The sequence below is a fragment of the Choloepus didactylus genome, chromosome 19 (assembly GCF_015220235.1).
Source record: "Choloepus didactylus isolate mChoDid1 chromosome 19, mChoDid1.pri, whole genome shotgun sequence".
Taxonomy (NCBI): Eukaryota; Metazoa; Chordata; class Mammalia; order Pilosa; family Megalonychidae; genus Choloepus; species Choloepus didactylus.
Window position 1 is genome coordinate 7,253,916 of NC_051325.1, and position 24,635 is coordinate 7,278,550.

At 43.1% G+C, this 24,635-nt stretch overlaps 1 protein-coding gene and 1 pseudogene across 2 annotated transcripts in view; one reads left to right on the forward strand and one right to left on the reverse strand.

The window, feature by feature from the left end:
- The window catches only part of PYGB (glycogen phosphorylase B), a 75,263-nt gene that overhangs the window by 19,011 nt on the left and 31,617 nt on the right, over positions 1 to 24,635 (forward strand). For both annotated transcript variants that reach the window (XM_037812343.1, XM_037812342.1), the window contains exons 2-3: positions 8,704 to 8,805; positions 24,004 to 24,082. In XM_037812343.1, coding sequence (XP_037668271.1) covers positions 8,704 to 8,805; positions 24,004 to 24,082 — 181 coding nt within the window. The remainder of the gene's footprint in view (positions 1 to 8,703; positions 8,806 to 24,003; positions 24,083 to 24,635) is intronic.
- On the reverse strand, positions 9,250 to 16,265 carry LOC119515452 (annotated as a pseudogene).

Below are 24,635 nucleotides of genomic sequence, written 5' to 3' on the forward strand. Positions count from 1 at the left end.
GGTCAGCTAGTGGCCAGAATTCTAACCTGGGTATATAAAAGATAGTTGAGGCGTGTCACTGAATGTTAATGAGGACTTGGAATCCAGTGGCACAGAAGCCGTGGGCGGAGCCCATTCGGAGGACGTCAGGTGTGTCCTTGCCTCTCCCAGTGAAGGCCACTTCCTGGAATAGCCTCCTTTCAGCCTACGGAGAATGAGTCCAGGCCTCCCCCTCATGCATTTGACAACCCATAGGGGAAAGAGATTAAAAAGTTTTTTATTTTGCAAACTTCACCCACAGAAAGATAAAACTATAATTAATTACTACTCACATTCCTCTCCCCTGGGTACACCAACTGAATTTGAAACTCACTCCTCCTTACCTTGTTATAATTCTGCATGTGTGTACTCACGCATATATACACACACATCCTTTTTAAAGCCCTTTCCTTGTTTTCTTTTAACTTTTAGTTTGAAATAATGTTAGATTTACAAAGAGTTACAAAGATGGTATAAGATTTTCCATATGCCCTTCACCCAGCTTCCCTAAATATTAATGTCTTCCATAACCATACTCCAATAATCAAAACCAAGAAATTAACATCAGCTCAATATTATATTCAGATTTTCCCTATTAGTCAGGGTTCTCTTGGGAAACAGAACCAACAGGAACTACACACACACACACACACACACACAAACACACACGCTCGCGCGCATATATGTGCATATATTATGTAAATATTATAAGATTTTTTGTTTTTTATAGGAATTGGCTCATGCGACTGTGGGGAAGGGCAAGTCCAAATTCCATAGGGCAGGCCACAAGCTGAAAACTCCGGTGAAGGTTTTCAATGAATTTCCCAGGGGAAACTGGCTGGCTAAAGAAGAGAAGGAAATTCTCTCTTCTGACTGCTGAAATCATCACCTTTCCCTTAAAAGACTTCAGCTGATTGGATGAGACTTCTCTCATTGCCAAAGGCAACCTCCTCAGTTGATTGTAGATGTCTTTAGCCATAGAAGGAATCAACAATCAGGCCAGTGCTTCTTGACCCAACAACTGAACACCATCACCTGGCCAAGTTGACACATAAAAGTAACAATCACATTCCACCCCTTGTCAACTTGGCATCCATACACATCTCCTTAAGCCATTCTTAATCTCTAAATACAATCAGCCATTTTTTGCCTAATAATGCTCAGTTGTCCTGTGTATAACTGGAAATGTGCTAACTTTCACCAGAATAGGGAGCAATGTGGGTAATGTTCACTCTTAAACTTGATATCAAGTTTAACAGTAACTTAAATACTGTGACATAAAGTTAATACAACTTATGTTACATGATAAGGGGATAAGCTAGGGAAGAAAAAATGTATTTTCTTTATGTGTATATGCAGACATACTTATAACAAAACAAGGAAGAAATATTCATAACCATTAAAGTCGTCATTTCTGTAACTGCTCATGTGATCGTATCTTGTATTTATAACCACCTCCTTCCACTACGTGTTCCATGTTCCCGTTACCCTCAGCTGGCCATGATTCTTTGCCTGGTGGGGTGAACCAAAGCTTAATTCCTGAAGTTTCTGGGCCATTGGAAGTCCTGCCTGGATTGGGTTATTGCAGTTTTTCATTGACTTAATGACAGGGCATGGTAGTACTGAGAGACGCCCTAGGGGATCTCCTGTATTCCAGGAAAACCCTTCTTTACCTCCATTGTATAGTTGCTGTCCTGTTTCCCCTTGATAGTCAGGATCAATCACCCCAGCCAGTACAGTAATCCCCTTACTTGCCTGTTGATTCAGAGGCATAAGAAGCCCAGAGTGGCCAGGTGGCAGCCTTAACTTCCAGTTCAATGGGATTATTGTTGTGTCTCCTGGTGGGAGCACTCCTTCTTTTGGAACTAAGACTTGTAGACCAGTAGAGCTTAAGGTGGAAGGGACAAAAAGCAGGAATTTCTCTAGTGGGTCACTAGGAGTGATAGTGAGTGGTGCCACTCCCATTTCCACTCCTTGATTCCTGGACCCATGAATCCTGGCTATGGAAGAAACAGCACCATAGAGTGGATGCTGATTCAGAGCATACACAGCCTCCTGGAGGACACTGCCCGGTCCCACAAGGTATTGCCACCTAGTTGGCACTGTAATTGAGTCTTCAAAAGGCCTTTCTGTCATCTGTCAATCCAGCTGCCTGTAGATAATGGGGAACATGGTAAGACCAGAGAATTCCTTGTGAGCATGTGCCCATTCCCTCGCTTCATTTGCCGTGAAGTGGGTTCCTTTATCAGAGGCAATGTGGTGTGGAATTCCGAGATGGTGGATAAGGCATTCTGTAAGTCCATGGATGGTTGTTTTGGCAGAAGCATCACGTGCAGGGAAGGCAAACCCATATCCAGAGTATGTGTCTATTCCAATAAGAACAAATCACTGCCCCTTCCATGATGGAAGTGGTCCAATGTCATCAACCTGCCACCAAGTAGCAGGCTGATCACCTTGGGGAATGGTGCCATATCAGGGACTGAGTGTGGGTCTCTGCTTGCTGGCAGATTGGACACTCAGCAGTGGCTGTGACCAGGTCAGCCTTGGTGAGTGGAAGTCTGTATTGCTGAGCCCATGCATAACCTCCATCCCTACCACCATGACCACTTTGTTCATGAGCCCATTGGGCAATGACAGGAGTTGCTGGGAAAGAGGCTGACTGGTGTCTACACAAAACAGGTCATCATGTCCACTTTATTATTAAAGCCTTCCTCTGCTAAAGTCACTGTTTACTGAGCATTCAGATGGGAAACAAATATCCTCATGTTTTTGCCCATTCAGAAACGTCTATCCATATACCTCTTCCCCAGACTTCTTTGTCACCAGTTTTCCAATCTGGTTCCTTCCAAGTCCTGACCATCCACCATTGGCAACAGGCAATGAATCAGGATACAAATGCACCTCTGGTCAGTTCTCCTTCCAAGCAAAATGAACAACCAGGTGCACTGCTCAGTGTTCCACCTACTGAAAGGATTTCCCCTCACCACTGTCCTTCAGGGACATCCCAGAAAGGGGCTGTAGGGCTGCAGCTGTCCAGTTTCCAGTGGTAACTGCATATCGTGCAGAACTATCTGTAAACCAGGCTTGAGTTTTCTCTTTCTCAGTCAACTGACTGTCAGGAACTCTACAAGAGGCCATAGCTGTGGGCTGGGAAGGAAAAGGTAATGTGGCATGAGTGGGGGCCATGGGCATTTGAGCCACTTCCTCATGTGACTGACTTATCTGTTCCCACAGGGCATCCTCGAGCCTTATCTTATATATACCACTTCCATTTGATAATGGAGTTCTGCTTTGCATGCCCAACTTTATGGCTTGGAGGGCCAGACAACACCCAGCTCACAGTGGGCAGCTCAAGTCTCATGGTGACTAAGTGGCCCATGGTTAAGCATTCGGTCTCTACTAAGGCCTATTAGTTGGCTAAAAGCTGTTTCTCAAAAGGGAAGTAGTTATCCACAGAGGAAGGCAGAGCTTTGCTCCAAAATCCTAAGGGTCTATGCTGTGACTGTCTTATGAGGGGCTGTCAAAGGCTCCAAACAGCATCTCTCTTTGCCACTGACACCTCCAGCACCAGTGGATCTGCTGGATCATATGGCCCAAGTCGCAGAGCAGCTTGCACAGCAGCCTGGACCTGTTGCAGAGCCTCATCTTGTTCCTGTACCCACTAAAAACTGGTAGCTTTTTGGGTCATGCAGTAAATGGGCCAGAATATCACACCCAAATGAGGAATATGTTGTCTCTAGAATCCAAAGAGGCCAACTCTTTGTGTTGTGGCTCTTTTTCATTGTAGGAGGGGCCAGATGCAAAGGCTTATCCTCTGTTTTTGTAATTCAAAAACTCTCTGTTTTTGTAATTCAAGTTAGACTTTTGTTCACTTGACCTAGAATTCTTCTGTTTATACAGATCAAGTAAGAATTTAGTTGCTCATCTCTTCCACTTCTAGGTACTACTAGCCAATGCCATGGCAGTGTGTTCTGATTGCTGCTTTGACTCTGCTGTCCATTGTGGGAGCCGTGCCCACCTTGTCTTTGACGATTAAGTGCTGCCAGTTGGCTCCTGCCAGTCTGGGATCTGACCATCCCCCTTGTGTTTAAGCATCCAAGTTCAGTGGCAGCAGTTCCCATAGTAATATCTGACCCCAGAGAAGAGCAACCACAATGCTCTTCAGGGATGATGAAGCCCAGAGCTAATCAAAACAAATAACCCAAGGCAAAGCACTTTTCACTGCCTTAGCAAATTGGCTCTGCTTTGGTGGGTGGTCTCCTTCAGAGCTTAGCCCTCCAATCAAAAAGATCAGCAGGAGGCAGTTGGGAAGTTTGGGGTCCTCTCTGTCTTAGCTGAGCCTGCCTGGGAGCCAGATCTGGGGATCTGCTGGCCTTGTGTTTGCTAGCAGCCCTAGGAATTCCTCCTTCACAGTTTATAGGAGTTCCAGTGAACGTTCTCTCTACCCCTTTTGAAATAGACCTCATCCCCTTCCTGGGTGGTCTCTTAAGTGACCAAATGGCAGGTTGTCCTTTGCCCCAGGTCACTTAAACTTCAGTGTTTCTCACCCAGTCCCAGCTGCCTGCCAGCTGCTTCTCTGCCCTCAGAACAAACTGGGAGGGCGAGTTCCCTGGCTCGTCCCTCACACCCACCCGATAGATTGACATTAGCACGCATGCACCCCATTATGCACACAGGGGCCACTCTGCTCCCTCTGGAAAGGGCCAGGGTCCCTGTGGTGTGGAGGGGCTGGGAGAGGGGCCAGCCAGGGCACCAGGAGCTTCTTCTGTGGCTTTTGAAGCTGTGGCTTCTTGATTCTGCACTTGCCCAGTAATCGCAGCCCTTTATTGCTCTCTGTAGCTTTGTGGGAGGTCACTGTCTTTTCTTGTGACTCCTCTGCTGCCGTTGCCCCAGGGGAGTTGGAACCATGGCCTCCCTCATAGCTGGCCCCACAGATCTGAAGCAGCTGATCAGATGTAGAGATCTGGGCTCAGAATGTACACCCTGGAGTTTGGAGGACTAGTTCTTTAGGTCCCACCCTGGCACCAGCAAGCTGCGCTGGGAGCCAGAGCTCCAGTCCCCACTGCTGCCTGCCACGAGCCTGGGGGAAGGGGATGGTGGTGTTGTCGGACAAGACATGGGGAACCTGCTGGGTGCACTAATGATCAGTCCTGGGACACTGGGTTTCAGGGAAAGAGCCTTTATTGCAGTTGTACGAGGCAGGAGAGCAGGAGCTGTCCCCATCCGTGAAATGGAGAAACTTTGGGTGTTTTGAAATTCACACAAAGGGAGGTGGAGATAGTGACTTCTGGTGGTTGGGAGATGTTGACTGATTTGTTTAGTTGAAAGTGTGAAAGCGCAGGCCCCACAGTCTGCTCTTGGGCACTAACAAAAGCTGGCTGGGGTAAGCATCAGGTTACAGGTTGCAACAGGAGGTTATGCTGAAATGCTTAATTAGCATAAGATGACAAGTAAAGAGACTAAGCGCAACAAAACAGGCCATTAGGAACTGACCAAAGCTGGCTGCAGTAATACATGTGGTTATAGGTTACAGGAGAGTTGTAAATAGTTCAACCCACATAAGATAAGTAAAGAGGTTGCAAATCACTTAATTAACATGAGATAACAAGTAAAGAGATTTAAGCTCAACAGAACAGGTCATGGAGGGTTATGAAGAATTGGGAATGAAGAACTGGGGATGATAAAACAAAGGGCTACGTGAGGAGACCGTCACCAGGTAACTCACGACTGTCCAATTATAAGGTAAAGAGTATAAAACATAGCGTCAGCATCAAGGAAACAAGTTAAGTGAGTTGTAACAGTTATAGATAGTTGCCTCCAGCTATTATAAAAAGCTAACATACTGATATTTGCCTCTAGCTACTTCAAAAGGCTAACCTACACCAAGGCTGTCAGTTATTTGTTAATTCTCAGTACTAGGTTTCAGTAGCCCCTGCAGGGAGGGTGTAACTCACTGGCCTTCATTGCAAATTACCAGCCTCTTGCAGCTCCTCCCTGGATGCTGCACAGTGTTCCCCTTGACTCGGAGTTTCAAAGTAGTTGATTCATACCGTTCTTGCCAATTTAATAAGTTGTTTGGTGGATGGTCTGCTTCCTGGAGCCTCCTGCTCCACTGTCATCTCACCGTCCTCCTCCCTCGGATTTCTTCTACATTAATTAGTTGGAATTCTTCTGGAAGGAAGAGTTGTCACTCCGTCCCCATTTGTTTTTAATGCTGCCCTAAAGGCATCTGGAGTTCTGCTTCACAGCAAGCACGCAGAGCTAACTGCTAGGGTTGGGGTCTTGGCCTTGCCCTTTCCTGTCCATTGACCCTGTTGGGTGTTGTGAGAAGTGAGCGAGTGGTTCAGCACATGGAAAGCTCTTAGAAGCCTGCTTGGCACCCAGGGAGCACCATATGTGTTGGTTGTCTTTTAGAACACGTCTTTGGGGCAGGGCGGGGCGGGGCTGAGCCAGCTAGCAGCTAAGCCAACAGGAAAACCAGACTTCTGCCTAGAGATTGAGGAAAGGGGTGCATTCATGAACTCAGCCAGTATCTGTTGACAGTGGTGGCAAATGATATTAGCTGGTATCTGTTGAATACTTAACAACAGTGTCAGACCCCAGAAAAAAAGAGTCTAACTTATAGAAGGAATGTCTGATCAGGGGCCTTGCTGCTTATCTCATAGATACCAGGTGTGCCATAAACTAAGGGTTGAAGGCTGTTTTAAAAATCCCAGTCATAGCAGCACCTAGACCCCAGGGGGCAGACAAGGCAAGATCAGATAGGTCCATAAGATGAACAACCACAAATAAACCAAAAGGCCTGCTTCCTCTACTAGATAATACAGCTACATTTCAGAGAAGAATAATACTCAGAACCCTAGCAACCAGTCAGCCCAGAAATTGATGAGCACTCATCCAGTCGAGGCACAGAACACACTTAGCAGGCACGCTGTCCCCCCAACACCCAACGTGGGTTTTTCCTTTAAAAAATGCTGCTCTCAGATAGAGAGCTGGAGCCATTTTTTGTTTGTTTCTTTTCACTGGCTCCCACCTGCTTTCTTTTGCTTTCTTCCTCTAACAAACCTTAAACTCTCTACTTAAACCATGACTTGCTGCATTGTGTGGATTCCTGAACGACTCTGACCTAACAAACAGATGTGTACCTACAGCTTTGCACTTAACACTTTGAAAATATTTTGTACCTTTGTTTGGGATTAAATCACGTGCCCCACGAAGACATGCTTAAATTTTAATCCAAATGCCTTTGCTTGTGAACCCATTTGCACATGGGACCCTTTGAAGATATTGCTACTAGTGAAGGTGTGGCCAGGTGGAGTCAGGGTGGGTCGTAATCCCCATGGCTGGAGGCCTTTGACACAGTCGGTGGAAGCCGGAGGAGCAGACTCGGAGAGAGAGATTTCCCCGTGAAGGAGGATTGCCAGCATCGGTGCTCCCACTCCAGGAGATAGCATGGCCTGAGCGACCTTGGGAATTTGGATTTCTAGCCTCAGAATCAATAAGTGCTTGTAGCTGAAGCCATCCCATTGTGTGGAATTTGTCAGGGAGGCTCAGTAAAGGAAGACAGCCTTGTAGGGTTGTTTTACCCCTTGTCAGTGCTGTGAATGCCACACCTGGCAAGAGGTCAAGCCAGACTCAGTCCTGAATCATCCCGTTTAGGAGCCTTGTCCTTCACCACCAAGCGGATGTGCCTCCCCCACCCGGATCAGAAAACGGGTGATTCACACTCACCTGGGGAATAGAGAGGTGGGTTAGAAAGTGCTCCAGGTGAGAAGGGGTCCCTGGAAATTTCAGGTCAGCAGAGATTTGTTGAGGCGAGTGAGCCCATTTTCTGGACAGTGTGAGGTCAGTATGGGGTTAACATTAATGAAACCCCCCAAGGAACCTGCCCATCACCCTCTGAAGACTAATGAAGGAAGAAGTTGAAATTGGTAGCAAGGATAATCTGTAAATTCTGAAGTATAACTTTTGGACCTTAAAAACGAGTTCCTTGCCATTACCTTTCTAACTTCTGGACCCTTTGTTTAATAAATATTGTTCTGGTCTGTTAATTTTCAGAAAGCCTTTGTGCTTTCTCAAGCTTTGAAACAAAATGTCTTAATCTAGTAAGCTATTGACTATCTTTTCTACGGTGCAGGAGGGCACAGTCAGAGCTGTTTCTTAAAATATCAGTGCAGGAGGGCAGGAGGGGACATTTGGGGTGATGGAGAAGGCTGATATCTATGGGGATTGGGTTTACACAGGTGTGTGTTTTATCAAAACAAATGCAATGGTGCACTGGAGATTTGTGTATTTCACTGTATGCGAATTTCACTTAAAGAACTGTAAACAAATATGTCTAGCTAAATGCATGCAAGTTTCATGCACGTGTGCATATCTTGTATATCATATTGGAAAACTGATGACTGCACTTGACTTCTAAATGTCAAAAGATGAATGGATATGTAGATACACAGCTATTTGATAAAGCAAATATAGTCACCTATTAAAATGATAGCATCTAAGTGGTGAGTATGTGGAAATTCATGGCACAGTTCTTCCTCTTTTTCTGCATGTTTGAAACTTCATATTAGTGGGGGAAATTATCAATGTAGGTAAAACGAGGGAAAATTTTGAATGGTTTTGCCTCCAGAGCTCTTGGATGTTTAGTTAGCCTTCCTAATATTCCTTCTTTTGCTTCCTCAGCGCATTTATTACCTTTCCCTGGAATTCTACATGGGCCGGACCCTGCAGAACACGATGGTGAACTTGGGTCTTCAGAACGCTTGTGATGAAGCTATTTATCAGGTATGGGCTCTTGCAGCCAGGCTGTGGGGGGTGGCTCGGGGCATCTTAGGGTCCTAGTCCTGTTTCCCGCAGAGGTAGATGCTGACCTTAACGATTCTCAGCATCTGGGATGGTGCATTTTCTCGTACATGGGGGAGAATGGGGGTGGCAGGGGGTGCTCCTTGTTCTCTGTCTGCCTCTGCTCCCTACTTGGATGGGAGGTAAGCACTGAGTTGAATTATGACGGTAAGGTTTGGAGGTTTCTAGAAACCATTGCACTCCTCACTCCTACCCTGGGGACAGGTTTGCAGCATGACGAATCTCTTTATTTAAACCAATACCCACCTCTGGTTCACTCCCCCACCCCTGACTCAACTCCTTGAGCCCATCCTGCGCTTTAGTTATGAAATTGCCCTTTTCTCCATCAGTCAGTAGCAAAACTGCCCCTCCCTAAGTATTCTTCCTTCACAGTGACTCGCTTTGAGGCTTAATCCTTGCACAGTTCATTTGCCCTTTCACGTCGGAGCTGTGATTGGCTTTGTTTCCGTTTTCCTGGTCCGTTCTGGTCACGTCCCCCTCCCGGAGGCTGTCTTCCTCTCCTGACCTGTGTGGACTCTGCCGAGAGCACGACAGATGAAATGCCTGCAGAGACGGGGTGTCCTCAGGGTTCTCCTTCTGCCCCAGCTCCCTCGCCCGCCTTTGTTTTCTGTTTGGTTTTGGTTTTGTGGTTTGGGGAGGGGCTTTGGCGGGAGCTATGGGGTGCAAGCCCCCTCCAGGAATCAGCCAAGAGTGGCGTCTGGGCAAGTCATCTCACCCAGCATATAAAAATGGAACAGAAATTTGACTCCCCCAAACAGGAGTCCTGTGCCCCAAAGTGTCTAAATGACAGAAGTTGTCCTGGCACATGCATCATTGAAGTTCTGGGTACTGAATATTAATGTCAGGCCATGTTTATTAGGAACACAGAGCACACAGTATCTCAGACCTTCAGTGGGTTTTTTTTTAATAATTTATTTTTTATACCGTTTTATTGAGAAATACTCACATACCTACAGTCATCCACAGTGTTCAATCATTTATTCACAGTGCCATCATATAGTTGTGCATTCATCACTCCAGTTAATTTTTGAACATTTTCCTTGTTCCAAAAGAAATAAAAATAAAACTAAAAAAGAACACCTAAAACATTCCATCCCCTATCCCACCCAATTTTTCATTTACTTTTTGTCCCCATTTTTCCACTCATCTGTCCATCCACTGGACAAAGGGAGTGTGAGCCACAAGGTTTTCACAATCACACAGTCACTTCATGTAAGCTACATGGTTATACAGTTGCCTTCAAGAATCCAGGCTACTGGGTTGCAGTTCAGTAGTTTCAGGTATTTCCTTCTAGTTATTACAATACACTAAAACCTAAAGAGGGATATCTGTATAGTGTGTAAGAGTGCCCACCAGAGTGACCTCTCGACTCCATTTGGAATCTCTCAGCCATTCAGTGGGCTTTATGGTTGCATAAAGCATTGTATTTTTTAAAACCCTTTCTCTTCACAGGACTTTTACATATCTTAAAGATTTGGGTGATTTTAGCCATATAAGACCCATCTGACAACAAGAACTGTGAGATAATAAATTTTTGTTGTTTTTACCACCACCACCCCCCTCCCCCCAAAAAAAGGATTTTAGGGAATTTTTTTGTTTGTTTGTTTGTTTGTTTTTTTAATTTTTATTGGGATTGTTCAGATACCATACAATTATCCAAAGATCCAAAGTGTACAGTCAGTTGCCCCTGGTACCCTCATACATCTGTGCATCCATCACCACACTTAATTTTTGTTCAATTTTTAGAACCTTTTCATTACTCCAGACAAGAAATAAAGTGAAAGATGGAAAAAAAAGAAGAAAGAAAAAGAAAAGGAAACTCGAATCCTCCCATATCCCTAACCAACCCCCCTCAATTGTTGACTTGTAGTGTTGGTATAGTACATTTGTTACTGTTTATGAAACAATGTTGAAATACTACTAACTGTAGTATATAGTTTGCAATAGGTATGTATTTCTTCCCTATATGCCCCTTTATTATTAACTTCTAGTTGTATTGTTATACATATGTTCTGGTTCATGGAAGAGTTTTCTAATATTTGTAGTTAATCATGGACATTGCCCACCATAGGATTCAGTTTTATACATAGGGAATGTTTTTTATTTAATGGTGTTTCACTTGAAGTTTAGCTTTTAATTTAATCTTGCCTGTGAGAGATGCTTGTGAATGAGCTTTTAGTGTCTCCATGTATCCCTTTGCAAGATGGGGTGCTTTGCGAGGTAACTGCAGCCCCAGCGTGGGGCCAGCCTCCTCCCTCATTTTTTTTTTTTTTTTTTTTTCTAGTAGGTATGCTTCTTTATTTCAAGACAAATATAATAAAATTTTTAATTAATCCATTAATCAATCAAGTGTTTGATTGGCATGCTAGTAAAGTTCCAGGCACTAAGCTGGGTGCCCCAAACCCAAGGAGAGCAAGAAACACAGGTTTAGAGACTAGTGGTGGATAAAGACAAATAAAAACACAATTATAGTATGTGTGACAGCATACTATGCTAAGGGAAGCCCCGCATATAAAGAATAGCATAGAAAAGAAACTTAATGAAGGCTGATAGAGACTAACATAGAAAGGAATCCTGACAATGGCTGGGAGTAGAGGAAATACACCATCAACTCAGAGGAAGTTATCCAAAACAGGAAGGAGGAGTTAGAAAAGTGAGGCAAAAGGAGCATACTCAGTCACCTTAGTACCTTTCTAGCTTATGAGAAGGATCATAGGCAAGGGAAAGTATTGGTATTTGAAGTGCCACTGGTCAACTGACGTGTCTGTGATGATGGAAATGTTCTATAATCTGTGCTGTCCACTGTGATAGCCACCAACCATAAGAAGCCACTGAGCATCTGCAATAAGGGTAGTCTGTCTAAAGAACCAAAATTTTAATTTTATTTTATTCTAATTCATTTAAATTTAAATAGCTACATTTGGCTAGTGGCTACATAGTCCGAGAGTGCAGGTTTGAGGCAACTGCAGTTAAGTTCATTAGAGCTATAGCAAAGGGAGAGGGGCAGTACAGAGAAAGAAAAGAGGCAAGAGGTGAGGCTAGACAGGTAGGTGGGGTCTAGACTAGGCAGGGGTATGCATGTGCCATGTAATGGGACCTCAACTTATATCCAAGAGCAATGTGGTCCTTTAGGAAGTTTTGAAACAGGGGAATTTCATTATCAAGTCCACATTTTAGAAAAATTTCTGTTGAAAGTGAAATTAGGAAGCCCGATGAGAGGAAGGGAGATGAGTCAGAATACTTTCAGAGTAAATCAGGAAAGAAAAACTGGAGGTCTTGAAAAGGTAGGGATACACGGGGGATGAATCAAGCATCTGCAGACAAGACATAGATAAAACATGGACTGACAGGACTTGGGGATTGAAGGAATGTGATCAGAGAGGTAGACAGAGTGCTCCAAGATGATGCCCTTGGTTCAGTTTGGCTAGAGTAGATGGTAAGCCTCTAGTGGAGATGGAGAATTTAGGAAATGCAGCAGATTTAGGGAAGAGGTAATATTACCACCATTGGATCCTGATTTTGTTACTTAGTGGGTGGATGTTTTAGTTTCTGGCTGCTACGACAAATACATGCAATGGGTTGGCATACACAATGGGAATTTACTGGCTCACAGTTCTGAGGTTAAGAGAAGTACAAAATCAAGACATCATCAAGGCAATGCTTTCTCCCAGAAGACGGTGGCATTCTGGGGCTGGATGCCGGAGATCCTTGGTCCTTGGCTTTTCTGTCACATGACAGTACACATGGTAGCCTCTCCTGGCTTCTCCCTTTTCCTCTGGGGTTCCATGGATATTCTGCTTCTGGTTGCTCCCTCTGCCTTTCTCTCTCTAACGTCTTTAGCAATAGGATTAAGACCCATTTTGATTCAGTTGGATAACACCTTAACTGAAGTAACCTCATCAAAAGGTCCTGACTACAATTGGTTCACACAGACAGCAATGGATTTAAGTTCAAGGACATATTTTTCTAGGGTACAAGGCTCCTAGCCATTACAGTGGGTGACTTTAATCAGGTCACTCAACTTCTTGTGGTCTGTGATGCTTTAAAGCTATCTATACCCTAGAAAAGATTTTGTTCTTGAAGCTAATCCATTCCTGTGGGTGTGGAACCATTGTAAGCAGAACCTCTTGGTAAGCAAGATCTTAAGATGGGACCCACCTCATTCTGGGTGGATATTTTTTTTTTTTTTTAATCTTCATTTTATTGAGATATATTCATATACCACGCAGTCATACAAAACAAATCGTACTTTCAATTGTTCACAGTACCATTACATAGTTGTACATTCATCACCCAAATCAATCCCTGACACCTTCATTAGCACACACACAAGAATAACAAGAATAATAATTAGAGTGAAAAAGAGCAATTGAAGTAAAAAAGAACACTGGGTACCTTTGTCTGTTTGTTTCCTTCCCCTATTTTTCTACTCATCCATCCATAAACTAGACAAAGTGGAGTGTGGTCCTTATGGCTTTCCCAATCCCCTTGTCACCCCTCATAAGCTACATTTTTATACAACTGTCTTCGAGATTCATGGGTTCTGGGTTGTAGTTTGATAGTTTCAGGTATCCACCACCAGCTACCCCAATTCTTTAGAACCTAAAAAGGGTTGTCTAAAGTGTGCGTAAGAGTGCCCACCAGAGTGATCTCTCGGCTCCTTTTGGATTCTCTCTGCCACTGAAGCTTATTTCATTTCCTTTCACATCCCCCTTTTGGTCAAGAAGATGTTCTCCGTCCCACGATGCCAGGTCTACATTCCTCCCCGGGAGTCATATTCCACGTTGCCAGGGAGATTCACTCCCCTGGGTGTCTGATCCCACATCGGACTCCTCCCTCATTTTTAATGTCAGAACCGAGGCAGAGCTCACTGCGTCATGTGGGCCAGCACACGTTCAGGGAGAAGGTTATGCTGCAAAGTTCAAAAGAAGCAGCTCTCCTGCTTGAGCTGAGAAGGGAAGATTTAAAAATTTTCGTTATACAGAATTTCAAATATATATGAAAATCAAGTGACTATTATAATTAACTTTTTCCACATACCCACTGCTTGGGTTCACCAGTCATCAACTCCAGTTCATGGCCGGTCTTACTTCACTAGATTCTACTCACCACTCCCAGGTTATGTAAGCCACCATCAGACAGCATACTGGATATTTCAATAGGCATGTATCTGTAAAAGAGAAGGACTCTTAAAAAGTCATACCATTATGACTCCTAAAAAAAAATTGTCAGTAACCCTTTATATCAATAATGTCTTAGGCAGTTTACAAATTTCTCTGATTGCCTCATATTTTTTTTTTTTACAAAAAGATTTTCCATTTCATGTTTATCATCAGTGCTTCAGTACAGAACATTTTGTCATGATTAGTGACATATGGACACCAAGTGTCCTCCAAATGCCACCTTTCTGATCTTTTCTAGTAAATATTGATTTCTCAAAACAAAATAACCAAACATGACATGATTTCAGGAGATGATGGCACCATCAGCGTAGTTCACCCAAATTATGAAAATGGCAATATTTGAAGTCAGGTGTGTTATTTTAACATTTCATAAAATTTCTTTTTAAACTCTTACAAATTTACCCACTGTCAAAATACTGCTCAACAAATCCAGGATAGTTTTAAACTACAAAATCCATTTTGGAAAAGTAGGAAATTATTTTCCTAATTTTAGCTTTAAGATTTTTAAAAATCTGTTAAGAAATATGGTGGGGGGAGTGTGTTGACAGAGGTAAAGAAAAAGGAGCTTCCAGTTCATGGATTCGACATATCTGAAAATACTGAAGTAACGTAACGGAAAACTTTCCAAAACAAGAATATATTATAAATAAGTCTTTTAGCAAGATGAACACATGAGCAGTTCTTGCATCTTGCAGTTGCTCCTATGGGAGAGTCTTCAGGAATGCTTGTTTCTAGAATCTTCTGTACAATAGAGTTGACTCCTCCAATCTTTTACTGAAACAATATCATAAGAGTCCATGTACTGTTCTGAAGTTCATTTGCTGTATCATTTGGATAACGAGGTATGCTAGTTTGGATCTGTTATGTACCCAGTTAAAGGCCATGTTCTTGTAATCCAGTCTTGTGGGGGCAGACCTATTGTGGGTGGGATCTTTTGATTCGGTTGTTTCCATGGAGATGTGACCCAACCAGTTGTGGGTGAGACCTTTTGATAAGATTATTTCCATGGTGATGTGACCCCGCCCATTCAAGGTGGGTCTTGATTAGTTTACTGGAGTCCTTGAGAGAGCTCAGGGGCCAGCACAGACCCATACGCTTGGAAATGCAGACAGAAAGATGTTCGGAGATGCTAAGCTAAGAGAGGAAGCCCGGAGTTTGCCCTGGAGAAGCTAAGAGAGGACCCCCAGATGCTTAGAGAGAAGTGACCTGGGAGAAACAAGTGGAGATGCACAGGAGCTGAGAGAAAGAAGCTAACTCAGAAGCCCAGAAACATTTTGGAGGAAGCAGTGGAAACCAGAAGCTCCCCCTGGGACAGGCCCAGCAGATGCCTGCCATGTGCCTACCCTTGGTGACAGAGGAATCCCAGATGCCATCAGACTTCCGTCAGAAAAGGTATCGTCCTATTGATGCCTTAACTGGGACGTTTTCATGGTCCTGGAACTGTAAGTTTGTGAACTAATAAACCCCCGTTGTAAAATCCAGTCCGTTTCTCGTGTGTTGCGTTTTGGCAGCTTTAGCAAGCTGGAACACCAGTTTTCAGACTTCTCAGGAGCCTTCCAGCAGAGTTTCGTTGCTCTTGGCTTTTAGTAGACTGAAATATTCTATGTTCTCTAAGGCACCATCATGTTTGTTAAGTACATGAATTAATTCTCCTTTAAATCCCCATTTCCATCAAAATCCATGAAGTTGGATACTCCTTTGACATTTGGATGATAAACACCAACTCAGATAACCTCCTCTAGTACATCATCAATACCAGCCGAAAATGTGAACACAGGGATACTGTGCTGTTGGAGCTAATAAAGGAAATTCTCATATCTTTCCTTGAGCATAACATCAGATCCTCCCACAATTTCTTTAAGTTTAGCTTTTGGTCAGGCTTGTTTAACAAGCAGACTACATAGTTTATATATAAGGGCACTTCTCTTCTATGGTAAGAACAGGATCGACTTCAATAGCATCATATTTTCCTCTAGTTGTAATAACTTCTTTTGACGCTCATCTGTAACCAGCTTATAGTTGTCAGTGATGACACGTTAGGCATTTTTTTGCTGTGACTTAGCATCAAATCAAAGTCGCTTATTATCTGAGGTGTGGCAGCCTCTCCTTTGGTGAGACCACAGATCATTTCTTCTACTCTTGTAGGGTCTTGGTGCAAATTGAACTGTTCTGGAATTCCGGCATCATTTTCACATGCATGGCAGACTCCATTGGTCATTTCTTTACTATCCGTCTTCCCTAAGGTGCTCTGAGTTCTTCTGTCCTTGAGTTTGTCCTGGAATGGACATAGGTGAAGGCAGAGTCCAGAAGCGAGGGCTTAGATGCAGGCATCTCAGCGATCGTGATCTGCCCGCCTCCCTCTTCAAGGGGCATAGGGACCAGGCCAGCACCACGCCTGCCGCTGGGGTGCATAGACTGGTGCTTACTGCTGCACCCGCCCTTCCCCCCGCCACCCTCATGACCCTCCCGACCACGAAAAGGCCGCTCAGAATGCCGCAAGCCTTCACACACCCTCTGCAGAGACGTACCCTGAGCGCTGCCGTGCCAGTTTGGATATATCATGTCCCCCCAAAAGCCATATTCTTTCATGCAGTCTTGTGGAGCAGACTTATTAATGTTTTTGGTTAGAATGTTTTCATGGAGATTTGACTCCACCCATTCAGGGTGGGTCTTGATTAGTTTTCTGAAGTTCTTTACAAAGAGCTGACCCAGACCCAGATGCTTGCTGATGCTTAGAGCTGTTTGGAGATGTGGACAGATGGATGTTTGGAGATGTTTAGCTAAGAGATGCTAGCCCAGAGTTTGCTCTGGAGAAGCTAAGAGAGACAGAAGCCCAGAGACATTTTGGAGAAAGCCATTTTGAAACACAACCTGGGAGCAAATGAACAGCAGATGCCAGCCTCATGCCTCCCGAGCTGACAGAGGTGTTCCAGATGCCACTGGCCATTCTTCAGTGAAGGTATCCTCTTGTTGTTGCCTTAGTCGGGACACTTGTGTGGCCTTAGGACTTTAAATTTGTAACCAAATAAATCCCCTTTGTAAAAGCCAATCCATTTCTGGTGTTCGTGGGTTGGGAGACTTAATATTGTAAGGATGGCAGTTCTCCCAAAATGGATCTTTAGCTTTAATGCAATCCCATTGTTGGGGATTGAATCATGTGCTCCACAGAAGCACAGTCAGATGTTAATATGTGGTGCTGTGTGAACCCTTTTGTAAATAGTGTTTCTGGCTCTTTAAGGTGAGTCAGGCTGTAGACTCATTTGTGAATGGGACCTTGAAATCCTGTTTAGGGGTGGCCACGAGTGATGATGGCAGGCCATAGTCCGAATGACTGGGAACCTTATGAAGAGAGGAAATTCAGACTCAGAGAAGCCAGAAGTCAGAGAAAGCTCGAGGAGGATACTCTGTGTTGGAGGACTGCCATCACAGACTCCAGGCAAAAACATCCTGGTTTTGGACTTCGAGTCTTCAAAATCATGAGGCAATAAATGCTTGTTATTTAAGCCAGCCCACCATGTGGTATTTGTCATAGCAGCTCTAGCAAACTAAGATACCCATCAAAAGTCCAGCTGGCTTTTTCCAGAAATTAACAAGTGAATCCTAAAGTTCACATGGAGTTGCAAGGCACCCAGCATAGCCAAACAATTTGGAAAAGAAGAACACAGTTGAAGGACTCATACTTCTCAATTTCAAGACTTAACTACAAAGCTGTAGTCATCAGGACCGTGTGGGACTGGCATAAGGGTAGATGTATAGACTAAACAAATAGAATTGAAAAAAAATCCAGGAAAATACCCTCACATTTATAGCTAACTGGTTTTTGAAAAGGATACCAAGACAATTCAATGGGAAAAGAATAGTCTTTTTCAACGAATAGTGCTGGGAAAATAGAATATTGACATACAAATGAATGAAGTTGAACCCCTATGTCACACACTACGTACAAAAATTAATTCAAATGTAAAACGTTCGGAAGAGAACATACATAGGCATAAATCTTTGTGACCTTGGATTAGGCAATGGTTTCTTAGTATGACACCAAAAGCACAAGCAACAAAAGAAAAAAAAGCAGGTAAGTCAGACTTAACAAAATTAAAGCTTTTGGGCTGCAAAGGACATCGAGAGAATGAAAAGACAAGCCACAGAACAGGAGAAAATAATTGCAAATGAAACATTTGATAAGGGAGTAGCATGTAGAATATATAAAGAACATTTTATAATAATAAAAAGGCAATTCAGCGTAAAAATGGGCTGAGGATCTGTTAAAGACATTTCTCCAAAGAAGATGTACAAATGGTTAGCAAGCAAATGAAAAGATGCTCAGCATCATTAGTCATCAGGAAAATGCAAATCGAAACTACAGTGAGATGCCACTTTACATTCTCTGGATGGCTGTGATCACAAAGTCAGGTAAGAGGTGTTGGCGAGGATGTGAAGAGAGCGGAATGCTCCACGCAGCTGGTGGGAATGTCAAACAGTGCAACCACTTTGGAAAGAGTCTGGTACTTCCTCAGAAAGTCAAACATAGAATTACCATTTGACCCAGCAATTCCACTCCTAGGGGTATACTCAGGAGAAATGAAAACATATCTCCAACAAAAACTTGGACCCTGATGTTTATAGCAGCATATTCACAGTAGTTAAAAGATGGAAACAACCCAAGTGTCCATCAGCAGGTAAGTGGATACACAAAATGCTCTGTCCATACGATGGAATAGTACTCAGACATAAAAAGGAATGAAGAACTGATCTGTGCCGTGATACGAATGAGCCTTGAAAACGTTACGGTGCATGGAAGCAGCCAGTTGCAAAACACCACGTATTATATTATCCCGTTTATATGCAGTATCTAGTATGGAGAAATCCATAGAGACAGAAAGCAGATTCATGGTTGCCTGGGTTTCGGGGAAGGACTGGGGAGTAACTGGATGGGATTTCTTTTGAGTAATGAAAATGATCTGGAATCAGATAGTTGTGACAGTTGTACAATTTGTGAGTTTACTAAAAACCATTGAATTGAACCTTTAAAATGATGATTTGTATGATATGTGAATTATAGCTCAATAAAGAAAAAAGTTTATGATGAGTGCTCTATAGAACTCTCCCATCTTCAGTTCAGTTGCCCACTTTAGCAAAAGTTTTTAACTTTCTGACAGTTAGCTACTTTTTGTGCCTTGTTCATTCAGTACCTGCAAAGTTGCAATGAGCCTACGATACAGCACTCAAGTTAAAAACATGAAGGAACCGCACGTTTTCCCCACATCTACTCTGTAGTGTGTTGGTGTCTGAATTTAATAGGCATAACTGGAATAGCAGGTTACATGGTTGGATAAGTTTGGAAAATGTTGTAGTTAGATATGTTCTTTAATACTGCATTGTTGAATAAATATTACCTTTCCCACATACCCAAAATATCTTTTGTGGAAAACATTCTTTGAAATTGCAATGAGGTTAAGTCACGATATTTTTCAGTTTGTCGTATATAATCATACATGTTCAGTTTTGCATGTAATTACCTTTTATTTATGATTTTGATGTTTTTGTTTTCTCACAACTTTTCTCCCATCCCTCTTAATCAGGTCTTTAACTAGATTAGTGGTTCTCAAAATGTGGTCCAGAAACTCTGGGGCCTCTGAGACCCTTTCTAGGGGTCTGCTAGGTCAGAACTACCCTTGTGTTAGCACTAAGATGCTGTTTGCCTTTCTCTCTTTCTCTTATGGGTGTGCAGTGGGGCTTTCCAGAGGCTCTCTGGGGTGTGAAATCGCAACAGACTGGAGGCAGGAGCAGAGAATCCCACTGTCTTTTATTAAGCCAGCTGTAAATGAGACTTGTAAAAGTAAAACAGTACCTCTCTTCCCAGTAAATGTTTGTTTTGGAAAATATAGTTATTTTTCATGAAATCGTGCTGTTTATGTTAACATGTTTTTTTTTTTTTTTATTGAGATTGTTCACATACCATGCAACTATCCAAAGATCCAAAGTATACCATCAGTTGCCTCTGGTACCCTCATACAGCTGTGCATCCATCATCACACTTAATATTTGTTCAATTTTTAGAACCTTTTCATTACTCCAGACAAGAAATAAAGTGAAAGACAAAAAAAAAAAAAAAAAAAAGCAAAGGAAACTCGAATTCTCCCATATCCTAACCCCCCTCCATTGTTGACTCGTAGTGTTGGTATAGTACATTTGTTACTGTTTGTGAAAGAACGTTGAAATACTACAAACTGTAGTATATAGTTTGCAATGGGTATATATTTTTTCCCTATATGCCCCTCTATTATTAGACTTCTAGTTGTATTGTCATATATTTGTTCTGGTTCATGGAAGAGATTTCTAGTATTTGTACAGTTAGTCGTGGACATTGCCCACCATAGGATTCAGTTTTATACATTCCCATCTTTTAACCTCCAACTTTCCCTCTGATGACATATATGACTCTGAGCTTCCCCTTTCCACCTCATTCACGCACCATTCAGCGCTGTTAGTTATTCTCACATTTTGCTACCGACACCCCTGTTCATTTCCAAACATTTAAGTTCATCCTAGTTAAACATTCTGCTCATACTAAGCAACCGCTCCCCATTCTTTAGCCTTGTCCTATATCTTGGTACCTTGTATTTCATGTCTATGAGTTTACATATTATAATTAGTTCCTATCAGTGAGACCCTGGAATATTTGTCCTTATGTGTCTGGCTTATTTCACTCAGTACATTGCCCTCAAGGTTTCGTCATCAACCCATTTTTTTTTTTTTAAGATGGTTTTGTTCACATGTCATACATTCCATCCTAAGTAAAAATCGATGGTTCCCTGTATAGTCACATTTTTAGGTGTTCACCACTTTCACCACTATCTATATAAGGGCATCTACATTTCTTCCACAAGGCAGGAGGGAGAGTCAAAGAAGGTAGAGAGGCAAAAGAAAAAGAAAAGAAAGAAGAAAAAAAGACAGCTAGGAAGCAGCAAAAGGAAAGATGACCTTAAATCAAAGTAGTATGAAGAGTCAGACAGCACCACCAATGTCAAGTGTCTCACATGCCTCCCCTATCCCCCCTCTTATCTGCATTGACCTTGGTATATCGCCTTTGTTACATTAAAGGAAGCATAATACAATGATTCTGTTACTTACGGTCTCTAGTTTACATTGATTGCATCCCTCCCCCAATGCCTTCCCATTTTTAACACCTTGCAAGGTTGACATTTGCTTGTTCTCCCTCGTGAAAGAACGTATTTGTACATTTTATCACAATTGTTGACCACTCTAGATTTCACTGAGTTACAGAGTCCCAATCTTTATCTTGCCTCCTTTCTTCTGGTGTCTCACATGCTCCCAGCCTTCCTCTCTCAACCGCATTCATAGTTATCTTTGTTCAGTGTACTTACATTGCTGTGCTACCATCTCCCAAAATTATGTTCCAAACCTCTCACTCCTGTCTTCTCCTATAACTATGCAGTGCTCCCTTTAGTATTTCCTGTAGGGCAGGTGTCTTGTTCACAAAGTCTCTCATTGTCTGTTTGTCAGAAAATATGTTGAGCTCTCCCTCATATTTGAAGGACAGTTTTGCTGGATATAGGATTCTTGGTTGGTGGTTTTTCTCTTTCAGTATCTTAATTATATCACACCACTTCCTTCTTGCCTCCATGATTTCTTCTGAGAGATCCACACATAGTCTTATTAAGCTTCCTTTGTATGTGATGGATTGCTTTTCTCTTGCTGCTTTCAGGATTCTCTCTTTGTCTTTGATGTTTAATAATCTGATTATTAAGTGTCTTGGTGTAGGCCTTTCAGATCTATTCTGTTTGGGGTACGCTGCACTTCTTGGATCTGCAATTTTATGTCTTTCATAAGAGATGAGAAATTTTCATTGATTATTTCTTCTATTATTGCTTCTGCCCCTTTTCCCTTCTCTTCTCCTTCTGGGACACCAGTGATACGTACATTCTTGTATTTCATTTCGTCCTTAAGTTCCCAGAGACATTGCTCATATTTTTTCATTCTTTTCTCCATCTGCTCCTTTGTGTGTAGGTTTTCAGGTGTCTTGTTTTCCAGTTCCTGAGTGATTTCTTCTGCCTCTTGAGATCTGCTGTTGTATGTTTCCACTGTGTCTTTTGTCTCTTTTGTTGTGCCTTTCATTTCCATAGATTCTGCCAGTTGCTTTTTGAACTTTCGATTTCTGCCTTATGTATGCCCAGTGTTTTCTTTATAGCCTTTATCTCTTTTGCTGTGTCTTCCCTAAACTTTTTGAATTGATTTAGCATTAGTTGTTTCAATTCCTGTATCTCAGGTGAAGTGTAAAGTTTGTTTCTTTGACTGGGCCATAACTTCTTTTTTCTTAGTGTAGGTTATAGTTTTCTGTTGTCTAGGCATCTGACCTCCTAGGCCACCCCAATCAGGTTTTCCCAGACGAGAACAGGCTCAGGTCCCAGAATGAGGAAATATTCAGTATCCGGTTTCCCTGATGGTTTTTCTTAGAGGATTGACACACCCTGTGCTTTTCTGCTCGGCAGGTGCACCTGTCAGCCTGTCACTCCAGGCTGGTGTAGGGGGGTGTGGCCCGCGGCTCTCCTCCCCCAGGCTCTGGGGTCTGGTTCCAAATGTAAGGCAGGTGGTAGAAGAGCTGGGCCCCTTCCTTCCTCTTGGAAGGCTGTGCCTCCTCCAGAGAGGTCATTTGCATATCAATAAGTTCTTTGCTTCTCTGACTCTGCTGGTCAGAGTACTGCGATTTTAAAATGGCTGAGGCTTTCTCCACTGAGCCGCCCAGGTTGACAGAGAGAGAAAGGGCAGAAAGCTCCCAGATTTACCCGCCGGCCAGAGATAGCACCAAATCCTCTGGGCTCCCCATCCTGACACAGATAAATCCCCTGACTCTCCTAAGGTTAGTCGTCACCAAAAGCCTCTGTCTGCTTGTTGGGGACTCGCTCTCTGTATTGAGCAGTTAACAAATGCCCAGTTGGAGCTGGGCTGAGAGACTGCTGCTCTCTAGCACCGCGAGGCTTCTGTGAGGGAGGGGCTCTCAGCTCTCGGTGCGAGTTCACAGTTTTTACTTAGAGATTTTATGCTGTGATCTTGGGCATTCCTCCCAATTCAGGTTGGTGTATGATGAGTGGACAGTCACGTTTGTCTCCCCACAGTTATTCGCGGTTATTTACTAATTTTTCTGTCGTTTATGATTTGTTTCGGGGGAAATAACTGGCTTCCACTCCTCTCTATGCCACCATCTTAGCTCCTCCAGTAACATGTTATTTTAAAATGAATTAACAAGTACTTTAAAATTCTAATTTAGTAAATTTTGATAGAAATAATCCATGTAAACAAGCTCATTAGGTCCTCCTGAGACCAAAAGTTTGAAAGCCACTGAGCCAGGTGATGGGAGACATTTATCAAGTTTAACCACTAACGCTTAGACTAGTATAATAATTGCCCATACATCTTAACTGGGAGCCTTAAGCTCTGCATTCTGGAATGGTTTTAAGTCAGTTTAGAAAGCTGTGAATCTGTTGCTTTAGCTCTAATTCTTAGGGTGCCCCACCTATTTCACAAGATTGTTTGCATACAGTTGGGATACCCCAGGAAAAATGCTTCCAGATTTTGGTTTAGAAGCATGCCAAATAAACATTGTTAGGACTTACGAAGTTGGAGAGTTGAAGAAACCATCGTTTCTATTTGTAGCATACCTTTGGCAATCTGTGCACTATAAACAGGTTAATAACCTGGCAATAAATATCTGTGGCTGTTAAGCCACGTCCGATTTTGACTGTCAAGCATTTTTTGAAATTTCTGGAAACTTTCTCTTCATTTCAGTGCATGGATTTAACATTGGATTTTCAAGTCTGAGAAAAGCAGATTGTGTCTTTTGATACGAGCTCACCAGGGCTCCTGTTGTTTGTGAGAAAATGTTGAAATGTTAATCTCTTTCCTCTGTTTGTATTTGCAGCTGGGGTTGGACTTGGAGGAACTAGAGGAGATAGAAGAGGACGCGGGCCTTGGAAATGGAGGCCTCGGCAGGCTGGCAGGTGACGGTCTTTCCTGGTTGGTTGGTGATTGCAGGGGGCAGCCACGGTCAGGGGTGTCCCTTGGCATGGCCAGGAGAGTGTGTGTGTTCTTCTGATCAGAATCATTACTGCTAGTGGAAAATGCAAAATATGTGTTCTCTTTCGTACAAGGGGCAATCCATAATTATCCTGAAGACCAAGCTGGATAACTCGTGGTTGGGAGGGGTATCAGTGTTGCAGACCACCTTCAAGGTAGGGTCTGTAAACTGTCACTGGAGGAGAGAGATGGATAGAGACCCAGATATGTGCACGTGTGCACGCACACACACGCGCGCGCGCACATTTGGTGAATGTAGCCCAGCCTGCAGCACACTACTCCAGCTTTCACACAGTCATACCATAGCGTTCCTTTGGGGGTTGTGGTCCCTTGGACGTCTTCATTCGAAACACTGATCTTGTTTTGTTTGTTTTTTGCAAAGTTTTGATCAGAGCAAGGCTTCAGTTTGGTGATACACTGCTCCACACTCCTTCCCAGGGGATGCTCGGGGGCACACTGGAGCCCAATGGCCCTCTC